The following is a 12923-nucleotide window of genomic DNA, read 5'->3' as shown; positions in this document are numbered from 1 at the left end:
TGAAGGTTAGTTAAAAATGCTCACCTGATCCCCCCACTTCCAATCCGCGCCGCGAACGACACGTGTGCCCAATTTCATGAGGTTGGCCAGTTCTGGACCGGAGAGCATGGTTTTTTTGGGTTTGGAAGTGTCTAGCATGTCGGCGTACAGTACGTAACATTCGGTGGCCTTTCTTAGAATAGTTTGATCGTAGCCAGTTTGTCGTAGCAACGATAATACTGAACTTATAACGCCACTGTTAATTAGGGGACTTAATTCAACACCAACGTAGCGATGTGAGCCCAGAATGCCCAGTAGGGCTAATAGCAATCGGGCCCTTGAAATGTCACGAAGAAGCGTGTAAGTTCCAATGTTCAAGTTGACTTTTGCGTTATGCATTTTTAACTTATGCGACCTCGCCGGTAGGTCTTTCATAAGTTGAACACGAAGCGATGTGATACACCACTCCGTCACCGACATTTGCGCTAACAATAAACCTGTTTTCAAACTCGGGGTAATTAGTTGCACGTTATCTAAGCAGTGGTAACTTTTGAAGTTAATCCTATAATCGTCGGTTAATCCCAAGTATCCATTTAATATGCAATACTTGACTGAGGGAAGAAGGTAGGATTCGTTAAGTAAATGTTTAATCATATTTAAACCTTCCATACGAATTTTGGCGCGCTTAATCTGAAAGAACACAGAGGTCGCTCGCGAAATCCAAGACAAATTCTCACCTGACAATACATCGCCTTACGTAAGACGTCGATATCACACCCGTTGTCTTGCGTAACAAATTCCAAAATCGAGCTAATCAAACCCAAATTCTCCCCACAGACTTTTCGCATTTTTTTCTCCGTGATTTTACTCAGTAAATTATTTAAAGTAATCTCGTATTCGATCTTTTTTTGCTTGTCTTCTTCGCTCTGTTCCGCTTTTATTTCGTTAGCGAGCTTTTCAGAGTTCAGTTTCTCCTCCAATTCCGTCTTGAGGTTTGTGCAATTATTCGGCGCTCGTTGCTCGTTGTTATGTCTGCTAGCGTTTGTAATGTAGGAATCGGTTTTACTTTCCACGTTAGATTTCTCGCCGCCATTTTTAATTTCATTGTTAACATCATCCGTTTCGCTCTTGCTCTCGGACATTTTCCCGTCGGACGAACCCTGTTTTATTTTGACAATATCGTCCACCGATCTGTGTCTTTCAATACTTTGAGATTGTATTGTGGCGTTGACTATGTCTTCGGGTTTTTGTATGTCGGATGTGTGTCGACCGCATTTTAAATCTTTAATTACTTTCTTGATTAATGTTTTTACTCGCGGTTCTTTGTAAAGGACGTTCACTTTCTTAAATGCTTCCATTTCTGGACTAATCGTCGGTTTTACTTCATATAACAAAAATCTGCATTTCTCTAATACAGGAATACAGACTTCCTTGTAACTACGATTTAATTCTTGTCTTGTTTTGATGAGATTCCATTTGGCAGTATGCACTTGCTTAATCATTTCCGCTAACGATTTTGGTAGTTTGATGGTGGGTTGAGCTAAGTCTAAAAAATTTTTAATTACCGAATAGTCCAAATAGGTTGTTCTAAAGTGAAGCACTTGTTCAATGGTTACACTTCAAAAATTTATGACAATATTCGACCTTAATTTTACAAAACTTTTATTAAAATCAGCTATTTAAGAAATATAGTGATCAGTTTTGTTAGGGTATCTGGATCAACAGCTTAATTTTGCTTTCGTTAGATTTGTTTTTTATTTGTAGCGCAGTTTTCATTAAAAGAGGTATAGTGAGCAGTTTACCCCTCTTGAAATTATTTTTTTTTAATTTATACAAAATGTAATCTGAACGCCTGCTTGATCCTCAAGATCCCAGCATTAAAACCAAAGAGAGATTTAAGAAAGATGATGACTCCCAATAAACTTCATTGCTCTTGTCAAAAATGGTTTTTGAATATTAGACTTAATCATCTTTTTTGCGCTGCCTGTTACCAAAGAGTATACAACTAAAGATGGAAAATCTTACGGGTTTTAGATGTTAATTTTCTCTCACATTTTTATAAGTTGCTAAGTACTAAAGAAAAATGTTACAACTAATACAATATAATGAAAAACATTCATCAATGCATCTCAAAAATACTATAATGGACTAATAGATTTAATAACTACAGTAAATTGCAGTATAACATTCTTTCATAAAAAGAAATGATTCACAAAGCTTTTGGTCGCCTAATCAAAAGATAATGTAATATTTTTTTGGAATGATAATGTTCTAAAATAATGATTCTATGATAGAGTCTAGTGATTCTTCAATGATTCTAAAAAAATTCAAAAATCCTTACAAAATTATCAAATTTTAATGGTTTTGAAGATTCTTGATTCTAAAAAAAATTATAAAAGAAGCTTCTAATAGAGAAAAAGTAGAAGCTGTTAAAAAATTTCCAAGAAAACTTGAATGTGATCCTAAGGAAAAGATTCTAGGGAAATTCTAAGAAACTTCAGGTTTTAATTAAAAGTGAATGTGCTGTAAAAAGTGGATTTTGATAGGACAATTGCATCAAGAAGTTCTAATGCTATTTAAAATGATGCTAAAAGAAGTTCCTAAAAATTCTAAGAAGCAAATTTAGATAATGTTAAGATGACTCTAAGACGTTTATGCAGAACAAGAGGTTCTCAAAATTCGAACAAGATCGTCAGCAGATTTAACAAAAACGCAAAAAAGTTTTCCAGAAGATTACAGGGCTCAAGAAGAGTATGAAAATTTAAAGATGATTCTAACAAAGATTCTATGAAAGTTCTGAAAAGATTCCAATATGACTTCAAGAAGATTATTAGAAGATTCTATGATGATCCTAAGAATTGACGGTCTGTGTGGCTCAGTGGTAGAAAGTTGGGCTACATAGCCCGGAGGTGGGGTGTTCGAACCTGAGTTGATGTGAATTTTTCATCTGTGGCAGAGATGGGAATTTCCTTAGATCGGTTTCGAGCATTCTGCCGGTTACTCCGAATTAGGTTTTCCTGCAGTGTTCCTAATTCGTAAGGTAAATACCGGAGTAGTACAGAACAACTTAAGACCTTCTGCAGGGGCACCTCTAAAATGCATCGAGTCACTCTGTCATTGGGCGAAAGCCTGTTGAGGGCCCAGAACAAGAGAGGGATAATAAATTAAAAAAAATAATAAATTATAATGGTTATGAAGATTGTAAAGGTTGTCGAAATTCTAAGGAAATAATGAGAGAATGCTAAGAGTTACGTGTGGGTGGTGGTACCGGGGAAAAAAATACCGGTACCGGAAAAAAGGCCCCTGGAAAAAAAACCCGGAATAAAAACCCCCGGAATAAAAACAAATGGAAAGAAAACCCCCCGGAAAAAAACCCACGGAAAGAAAGACCCCCTGGTAAAAAATCGGAAGAAAAACCACAGAGAAAAAAAGGAAATATTGCGCGAGAGCTCTAAAGTTGCATATTGTTTACTGAAACAGGAATATCAAACAGAACTCGGTTGAGATATTCTATTAACAAATTTTCACAATTTTTACAAAATACGTAATTGCATATTATCCTAAACTACCATTAAGCCTAATTAAACCTAATATTATGACTTATAGCTTCTAAGAAGTTTACCACATCTCTTTGTCCGGCGCTGTATTCTTCGCAGATATTTTTTAGTCTACTTTGCAGCAGTACATATTTGGCTTTCTTCCTTTTTGGGATTAATTGACCTAAATGTTGTTGGTGTAATTTTAAATGAATTTAAAGTATGTTTTCGCAAACGTGATTAAGATCACAATCATTTGTTAATATTTAACAGATGAATAACGTTGGTTTGAGCCCATATCATTTGGTAAACATAAAAAATCGACCAATCATATACCATATAATCATTGATTAACTAACACTCTTTGTGAAACCGGGTATAAGTCAATGAACAACGCTTTTTGCAAGCTAATTCAGCACAGGAGTACACAGTTCGCACTTTTAGAAATTTTACGAAGGGCCGGTTCCACAATGCAAGTATATACCAGGTATAAGCTATTTAAAGTATAAAATCTAAACATTCAATCCAATTTTCAGATTTTGTACTTGGAATAACTTATACTATAGGTATATACTTGCCTTGTACAATCGCCCTAAGATGTATACCTACCTATTGTGGAGATTTAAAAAAGGGGGTTTTCATTCCAGGGTTTTTTTTCCAGGGGGTTTTCTTTCCGTGGGTTTTTATTCCGTGGGTTTTTATTCCAGGGTTTTTTTTCACGGGTTTTTTTTTCCTCGATTCATAAAATACTCTAGGTGGACCAAAACTGACAGCAGCGTCTGAACCAGAATGGACGGCTGCGAACACCAGGAGGGGGTTGTTGCCTTAAGCAACCTAACACGTGGAAAAAAAGGGGAAAGAGACATCAAAAGCAAAATGAAAAATCAAAGGATAATTCCCCACCATCACTAAGAGGGAGTGCAATACGGGAAAGCAATTCTGCTACTAGGTTTCAGCACTTAGCAGTTGAAAATCTCAACCAGAAAGAAGGAAATAACCATAGGGATTTGGGATAGTCAAAGATGGAGAAGTAAAGAATTTAAAGACGAATCTCGATATTTTAATTATGAGTGAAGCAAAGATAATGGGTAATGGGATAGAGCAGCGGTCCCCAAGCGGTGGTATAAATATTATTTTTTATTAATTATTAACTCATTGTTGCGATATTAAATTAAATAGACATTCTATTAAATATACAAGTGTTTTTATGTCCAAACATAGTGTTACTATTTTAAAAATTATTTAAGTAGTTGTCCCCTAGATTAAATATTTTTTGTTTGGTGGTCGGTGAGGATTAAAACGTTGACGACCGCTGGGAGAGGAGTGAATAAAGAACAGAGAGCTAAAGCAATGTAATCAAATTGAGTTATGACACCTAATTCCGTAATTGTCTTCGATATTCAACTGTAGGCTCAAAACCCCAAACGAGGGGTGATGCTACCTATCTTGCGGGGGCGAGATTATGCTAATCAAAACTCTTCGGTTTAGAGTCTATGTGCGATAAATGAGTTACGACTCGCTAAGTTCCATATATTTCTGCTGATAGTTAACAAAAGACTTTTTTATTATACCTGAATCACAATCTCCGTTTTAAACACTCAAATGCGTGCGCAAAAGGGCCTTTAAAACACACGTGCTTTAAAGTTGCTAAGTAACGATACTTCAAGTATGACTTTTGAAACTGTCATCTGGATGAAATAAAAAATCCTCTTAGGTCGCTTTCTGTAAATGCAGAACATTTCTTTGGCTTTTGTACCTATCCTTTCGTTGAAGCTTTCACAAACGCGCGTAATTTAAGGTATGTTTCCAAATCTGTTCCACTTTTTAATCGCAGCATTGCTTTAAAGTTTTGAATGAATGCACCAAAATATAGAAGATTTAAATACCTTTGACATTTCCTTCATATATGCCAGCATTAGGGATGCATTTAAGACTGTATTCGTAAGTAACTTCCTATTCATCCATGGAAACAACTTTTCATATTCTTTATAATAGGCTTTACTGGAGTTGGATTTTACACCTACCAAAGTTTGTTTAGATTTTACAACAAGCGATTTAATGGACGGTGTATTATCTTTTTCAACGGAAATCGTTTTATTTACAAAGATTATGATGATTATAAGCAAACGTCAAGTGACATTTCCATGGCAATCGTGAAATTTCGAACACCCAGCCCACTTAATTAAACATGTATTCGAGTATAACGTCAATATGACTTCATTGTATTTCCTATTTTTAGATTATACTGCAGGTATAATAAAAAATACTATAAGATACACGTGTATAATTGGTCTTTAAAGTACTTGCAACGTTAAAGGCACTCCGCTTTGCGTCGTGCCCTTAAACTCGTTGCGCGTGCTTTAAAGACTTGATTATACACTTGTATCTTAATATACTATATTGCACCAAAGATGAGTCACATCCTGTACTCTTAACCCTTTCTCAGAATTTAGGTACCTGCTCTCACCTGACCATTTGTTCCCAAAACTTGTTTTTAACCTTGAATGTAATCAACATTGTTGATATGCATTTACTATCTTTGTTAATTACTGCTTAAACTTTTACAAATTATTTTGTTAACTAACTTTTGGCCTGTATTAATCAAACTGCAAGGTATTTCTACGTCGTGCTCTTTTTACCCTGAGCAGTTACTTTTGCGAGAGTACGACACCTTTTGGCTTTGCCATCAACTAAATTTCCAGGTTTTCACAATCTTAATAATAACGATCCTTATTAAACAAACTTTTCACAATTTCAGTGTTTTATTTTACGTCCCTACTGTGCTTCAGGTCATAGCGTTGTTTACAACTAACGTAAGGGCGGCCTGCCTTAGATGTTTGATTACGTGACACTCTCACAAATTTAAGTGGGATCTTGTTTAGTTTTGGAGGGAATAGTCATTCGGGTGGCCATTTTTTAAACGTTGCCGGGTTGAGTTTATTTCCGTGTTCTTGTAGTGTGAAGTTAGCGTAGAACCTGGGGGTTAAGTACCCTATACAAGTCGAATACCGATCATGCGCACTGAGTTGTCAGTACAATTCACATTCCCGGCATTTCAGTGACGTGTTATTTCCATAGAACATAAAGCGGTTTACTGTGTTGTAGTTCGAATTTTCGATATTACAGTAGACAATATGAGTAGTTTTTACGAAAGTAGCAATTGAAATGCTGTGTTTAATTTGTGGTGAACGTATAGTAGTACAAAAGGTACAACTTCATTCCATGGGTGTTACAAAATATGTTTTGTAATTTAATATAAAGCGACACCTTTTGGCGCCGCCTATGGGTTTCCTCTGTTTACATTCGGATGCTATTGCGCATGTGCGGTGTTCTACTTACGGCGCAAAATATATCTCGGACGCCTGAGCTCAAACCATCTTGGGTAATTCATTTCATTTCCGTGAAAGATTGTACGCTTGGCACAATATTTTAAATATCGGTGTAACGTCACGATTATTATGACGAAGATAAAATTCCCTGATGTTGTACAAGCTAAAAACTCTTATAATGTGAAATTGATAGAAATTGGAAAACAAGTAAGAAAGTGACTACATATACTGGAAGGTTTTCAATAGCTTTTTTTTCCTTCCTTGTAATCAATTAAGTCCCTAGAACTACTCTCGTGTGATTAAGAAGGGCAACCCTGATTTCAATTTGGGTTTGATTGTTTTGCTATTAACGTTTTTTTAATTAAATTTCACTCTCCCTATTTCTTGAGTTTAATTAATGTTGGTCGATCTTTAGAACGACACACACATCCTCGAGCAACTTGTCCTATCGTTCAATTGATCCTTGAATTATTGTCCAATAATGAATGCACTACAATTTTCGCTCTTTACGTTGTATACTCTTTGCTGTTACTAAGTTTAGGGTCTAAGGTTCTAGACAACACTATGAGAAATAGTGAGAAAGACAAAGTGGCAAGCAGCTCATAGTACTTCATACTATAAAATGTCTCACAAAATGGCAGTTTTTATGTGAATTCTCGTCACCTTTGTGATTCACAATTTGATTCTTAAAATTGAAACATAAAATGAGAACATTGAAAAAATGATTCTATTAAAGCGTAAATTATCGTATAAAAAATGGTCTACTTACATGCATCTAATATTGGCAACAAGATATGTCCGAGTCCTAAATGTTTTAAAATAACTGCATACAAAACCCTACCGATTTCCTCCACTGGATGCTCGAAAGAAAAGTCTACGCGAGTTAAAAAATTATTTTGCTTAGAATGCTGCTCTACTATAGCCAGGAATGCAATAACATACGAATCCTAATAAAGAAATGATGTACTACTTTAAGCACACTCGACTAAATTAAATTACCGACAGATGACTTTCGGCGAGAGCGCTAATGAACGAGTTAATACGTTCTCTTCCCAGCTGCCAATATTTTATAGGTTTTTGTGAGATGTTCATTTTAGGTTCGGTCGGTGTGTTATCGGCAGTGGAATTAGTACTGCGCGCTTCACCTTTTTCCTCTTCGTACGGATTTGGTGGCTGAATAACCTGCAATTGTGCGGCTGGTATAAAGTTGGCGATTCATTTCGGGTTACCTGTAGACCGCCACTGAGAAAAGATAGATTAGTCCAACTTTTCGATGAGAGCTCAGGCTGCTGTAACGGCAAACCCTGTCGAATGTGAAAAGCGTGTAGACCCAGCAAAAAAGCTAAGTGGCGTTCGGTATCGAGTAGAGTATTCGCAACGTTGAGACAATTAAGTGGGATGTGGGATATGTCCGGCTCAGGTTGGCAATAATTGCCGACGATGTAAGCGTCCATGGTCTGCAGTGTTGCCAAACCGTGAGATGAGCTGCTAAAAATTACAGTTGCATCTTTTCCGGAATATTTTTGCAACAACTCCATAATAGTGGGATTTTCGCTTCTAAAAAAGATTCTGAATTTATTTCCAACAAAAGTGCACAATTAACCTGTAATCCTGTACGTCGTAGACTTTGTTATTAATAACCACCCACAAGCCGCCATCTAAGTTATGGTTCTCTAAGTCTGCTTTACGTATCAATGGTAAGTCTTCGTGGTATTTGTGTAGGTGATGGTTACTCCGTGTTTGAAGTATACCAGGCCATGCTATGTCGTCGGAATCTGTAGCGTCAATATCTGGCGTTAAACGACAAAACTTATCCAGAGAGAGAAGAAGTTCGTCAAACACTCGCAACCAATCCATTGGCAGTAAAAATAATTTTATTTCCTTCTGTAGTAATATGAGACTTACAATCACTTCAGGCAGTAGTATATCTAAAAAACATGTGAAAGAGGTGAAGAAGCTGTATGCACTTCCTTACCAACAATATCAAGCTTGAGAATCTCCAGCACATGCAAAAAATGCTTGGAGCTGGTTGCAGCAACCTCATAAGCGTGATTAATCGTGTCGATCACATGAGGAATCAAATGGTACAAGTATTTTTGCAGTAAAACCTCGGCTGCTTGCATGGAAGCGTCATCTTTAGTATAAAGCTTGGCGACTAATAACCTTTGAAATTTTAGTAACAAATTTAAACTTGGCGTTAGCGTATTTTTTTGCACTAATAATTTGCCGGACGCACTGAACTCTTGTAACCGTAACAAAGTGAGTGAACTGATATTTCTGAAAGGAGTCGCCGAATACAAAAGAATACATCAGATATACAACATACTTGAGTAATTGCTTAACCAAATGTAGCAGCGGTATAGTAGTGTGTGATGTCGGAACATGCATATGTTCCTCTGATTCGGCCAATTCACTCATTTCCGTATCAAGTGCTTCAGTGAGTGCTATCTCCAAACCTCCATCTGCCATTAAGCTCCAAACGAGTAGGTCCGTCATAAAACGGTGGCCGCAACTGATCACGGTTGAATCTAGATCTAAACTCAGAATGGTAAATTGGGTACCAATTCGAAATCCCTTACTTGAACTGGGCAACAAAGAACTAAGAGTGTGAGCTCTTTCGTTGGCAGTTGGGAGTAATACGCTCCAACCAGTTTGCAAAGCCGATTGAGCTGCAGCTTGTATAGTAGATAGAACACCTGATGCGCTTGCCAAATGAACAACTTTAGATTTTAGACTCATGAGCAGCTTGCTACCGATACACAACCCCAATCCTCGACTGTCCACATTATTACTGATTATGCAGTGCAGCTGGTCAGAAACATAATTACAATTCGATACTACAAGCAACAACGCTTTATCTCACCTGCAATTGCAGTAAATTCAAAACGGAAACAGTAATACATTCCTTATACTGACTGGGGGGATAGTTAGAGAGCTGCTTACCATTTTCCAAAACCGCCAACAAAAGTTGATCGATTAACCTGCATTATAACGTGAGTTAACGCTTACAAAAGCGAGTTTACCTACCTAAAAGTTTGCTCACTCAAGTCGATGACGAAAGGAACATGTATGTCGCACGTAAACGCATTATGATCAGACCACACAAAACTTTGCGTAGGACCACAGCAAACGCCTACTATTCCATGACCTTGCAACTGCTCTACTAACAATGGCTGTTGAATGTAAAGATCGGCAGAGTCCGATATCTGCTTATATTCATTTTTACCCCAGCCGTACACCTCACCTCGGTCAGTTAATGCCAAAGTGTGACTTGAACCCAAACTTATGGACACAATGCGTTGATCTAATTATAAACACTTGTAAAAAATGATGGTCTATTTAATCTCACCTTGCAAACTTTCGATGACAGCCGGAAAACGGACATGTTCCTCGGTGGTATGGCCTAACCTCCAACCTTCTCCTTTACCCCAACTAAACACGCGTCCATCTTTCGAAAGAGCTATACTAAACTGTGGTCCGCAATATACTTTTGTGATTTCGATCCCTTGGAACTCATCAATTAGCAGTGGAACATTTGATCCATCGGATCCGCCACGACCTACAAAATGTATCAGTCTAAATAATTGCAAGTTAAAAAGGGCGTTTTTAAAATCATTCGATTGCATTCAACAGCAAAACTTGTCGATTTTATGGCAGCAAATACTTACAATCCTCTTTAGACCTTGTGTTGGCATTAGCGATATGTGATCTATAAAGACTCGTACTTAATGCTAATGAGAGGAGGTGATAAAAAAGGCGACTTTGGTATCCCAGGCCTGTAGAAGGCCAGGAACTGGGGTTTAACGCCTAAAATGACCAAATAGTCGTATGAAACTATCATCAGACCCATGGTCACATATGCCGCTGTTATATGGTGGCCAACAGTTGAACAAACAGCTGCTATAGCACTGCACCGAACCAAGAGATTCAAATTGGGCAATGTAGTAGGATACCCACCAATTCTTGTGGAGGATTTTATAAAAGAGGTGGCCGCATCGGTCATAAAGTACAGGGCTAATAAAGTACAGGGTGAGTCAACGATTGCGCGGAGTAACTTAATGCCTTAAGGATAAGATTTTTCGGTAGAGTGCTTTTGTATTATGATATGGTTGAATATTCTTCACATTATTTTTTTTTAAGTGCTATTTAAATAATATGTTTTCCTTATTTGACTTCTGTAAATGCACAATTCTAAGCACGTTAACAGCAATAAACATTACTATTATTATCATTATAAAAATATTTTAAATTATACAGGGTGGGGCGCTAAAATGGTACATTTTTTTAAATGGAACCCCTGTATTTGAATGCATTTTTTAATTCTACATGTAATTGTACGACTTTTTTATTAACCATCCGAAAAACTAGTAGTTATAAAGATAATTAGATTTGTATGAAAAATTTGGCATTTGCAAGCGTCAGTATATTGTCAAAATTACTACTGAAATGTTCATTCCAGGCTCTATATCTTTTATCCTGGGTAAAGTAAAAGTCAAATAAATATATCTACTATAAAACATTAAAAAATACCTTACGGGGTGGGGTGTTTTTTTTGTAGGTCCAAAGTTACAAAAGTTCATATTAAAAAATCTCACTTTTTTTAATGGAACGCCCTGTACAATTTTCTGTTATCTTTTAGCTCCTCTAAAAACGTTCAACTTTTGATAATAATGTCCTATGGCAGGGGTCGGCAATCTATTGAAACGGAAGAGCCAAAAATTACAATTTCCCAGTTTTTAAAAGCCACAAAAAATTTTTGATTCAATATTATAGTATTTGGCTATATACAGGGTCCTGCAACAGTGCGTCGGTTTTTCCTACATAGCCAAAACATACATAGTAAAAAATATTGGTGCTTGCGCATCTACAGAAATTATTTTTGAATGTACAGGGTGTCCCATTGTTACGATGTCAATAAATAACTGATCTTTTTACATTGAACATCCTGCATATTGTTACTTGTTTCAATGTCATTGGTTCAAAGTGCTATAACTATTCTTTTTCAAATGGAACTACCACTATTTTATTTCGCTATTCGATTGTCTTTTGTGTTTTCTTCAATGTTTATAAGGGGTGTCCTGTGCTTAAACTCCGCAGTTTTTATGTTATTCAATATTTTTCACAAAAGTACCTACTCATTAATTAATTACGTGTTTATACATCGGAGTAGGCTGCTGTAACAAAAAAAAACAAAAGAATACCAGAAAGTAAACAAGTGTCACAAATTAGATAATTATTTGCTGCAAGTGTTATATTAAAAGAGCCGCAGGTTGCCGACCACTGTCCTATGGTATCTTGGTTTTCCTGGTTTTTAAATTCCAATCATAAATAAGTTATATGTAATTTAGATAATAACGAGGTGGCCATGTAAATAGACAATCTTTATCTGCTTCGACCAAAACGAAAATTATGTTGATTAATTCAATTTTCGATTAATTCATTTAAGTCTAAAATGCTACCATGAAGGATAAAAGCAGTTCCACACCCCCCTCTCCCTAAATCCCCTCATTTGATAAGGAAGCGGTAGTTGGTAGAAAACCGTTCCTTTTGTTGATACCTTCAATTGGAAAAACATAGAAGATCAAATTCATTTCTACCCCCTCTCTCCTCCCCCCGGACACCTACTGATCTATGAAAGAAGTGGTTTTTTTAATGTTTCCGAGTTTGTACCAACCAAATCATTACGGTGGAGATCGTTTATTAACATACCATGAAGGGTAGAACGTGTGTTCACCCCCGCCCCCTCGCCCATTTTCAAACATTTTACTTGGCACCACTAAAGGTATGCGTATGCACATTTCGAGACCAGTTGGTTGTCGCATGTAAAAGTTAGGCACGTTTTAAATTCAAAAACAGCATCTCAGGAAAGCCCCCCCCCCCCCACCTCCCCTTGAGACAGCGAAATTTGATGGCCGTCTGGCACACCTTCAAGGTATAGGCTACATATTGCAAAAAAATCCAGTACTCTAGGACCATTCCCCTGAAAGTAGCTCAAAACCGCAGAAGTGGGTCCGGATGGATGGATGGATAAAACGCAAACAATAGCGCATTTTTTTAATTCTTAAAAAATGCACTAAAA

At 36.8% G+C, this 12923-nt stretch overlaps 1 protein-coding gene across 3 annotated transcripts in view; it reads right to left on the bottom strand.

Annotated features, from left to right (window-relative positions):
- The window catches only part of LOC116162655 (E3 ubiquitin-protein ligase HERC2-like), a 57671-nt gene that overhangs the window by 31408 nt on the left and 13340 nt on the right, over window positions 1–12923 (bottom strand). For 2 of the 3 annotated variants that reach the window (XM_031476308.1, XM_031476309.1), the window contains exons 11-21: window positions 10194–10403; window positions 9872–10148; window positions 9708–9825; window positions 9171–9652; window positions 8820–9121; window positions 8448–8772; window positions 8074–8401; window positions 7844–8026; window positions 7614–7791; window positions 717–1525; window positions 25–669 (exon numbers count right to left, since the gene is read on the bottom strand). In XM_031476308.1, the coding sequence (XP_031332168.1) occupies window positions 25–669; window positions 717–1525; window positions 7614–7791; window positions 7844–8026; window positions 8074–8401; window positions 8448–8772; window positions 8820–9121; window positions 9171–9652; window positions 9708–9825; window positions 9872–10148; window positions 10194–10403 (3857 nt within the window). The remainder of the gene's footprint in view (window positions 1–24; window positions 670–716; window positions 1526–7613; window positions 7792–7843; window positions 8027–8073; window positions 8402–8447; window positions 8773–8819; window positions 9122–9170; window positions 9653–9707; window positions 9826–9871; window positions 10149–10193; window positions 10404–12923) is intronic. The other variant, XM_031476310.1, reaches the window with a different exon arrangement.

This window comes from Photinus pyralis, unplaced genomic scaffold (assembly GCF_008802855.1).
Source record: "Photinus pyralis isolate 1611_PpyrPB1 unplaced genomic scaffold, Ppyr1.3 Ppyr1.4_LG2, whole genome shotgun sequence".
NCBI classification, from domain to species: domain Eukaryota; kingdom Metazoa; phylum Arthropoda; class Insecta; order Coleoptera; family Lampyridae; genus Photinus; species Photinus pyralis.
The sequence above is the reverse complement of the archived record's forward strand: the minus strand, read 5'-3'. Positions and strand labels throughout refer to the sequence as shown.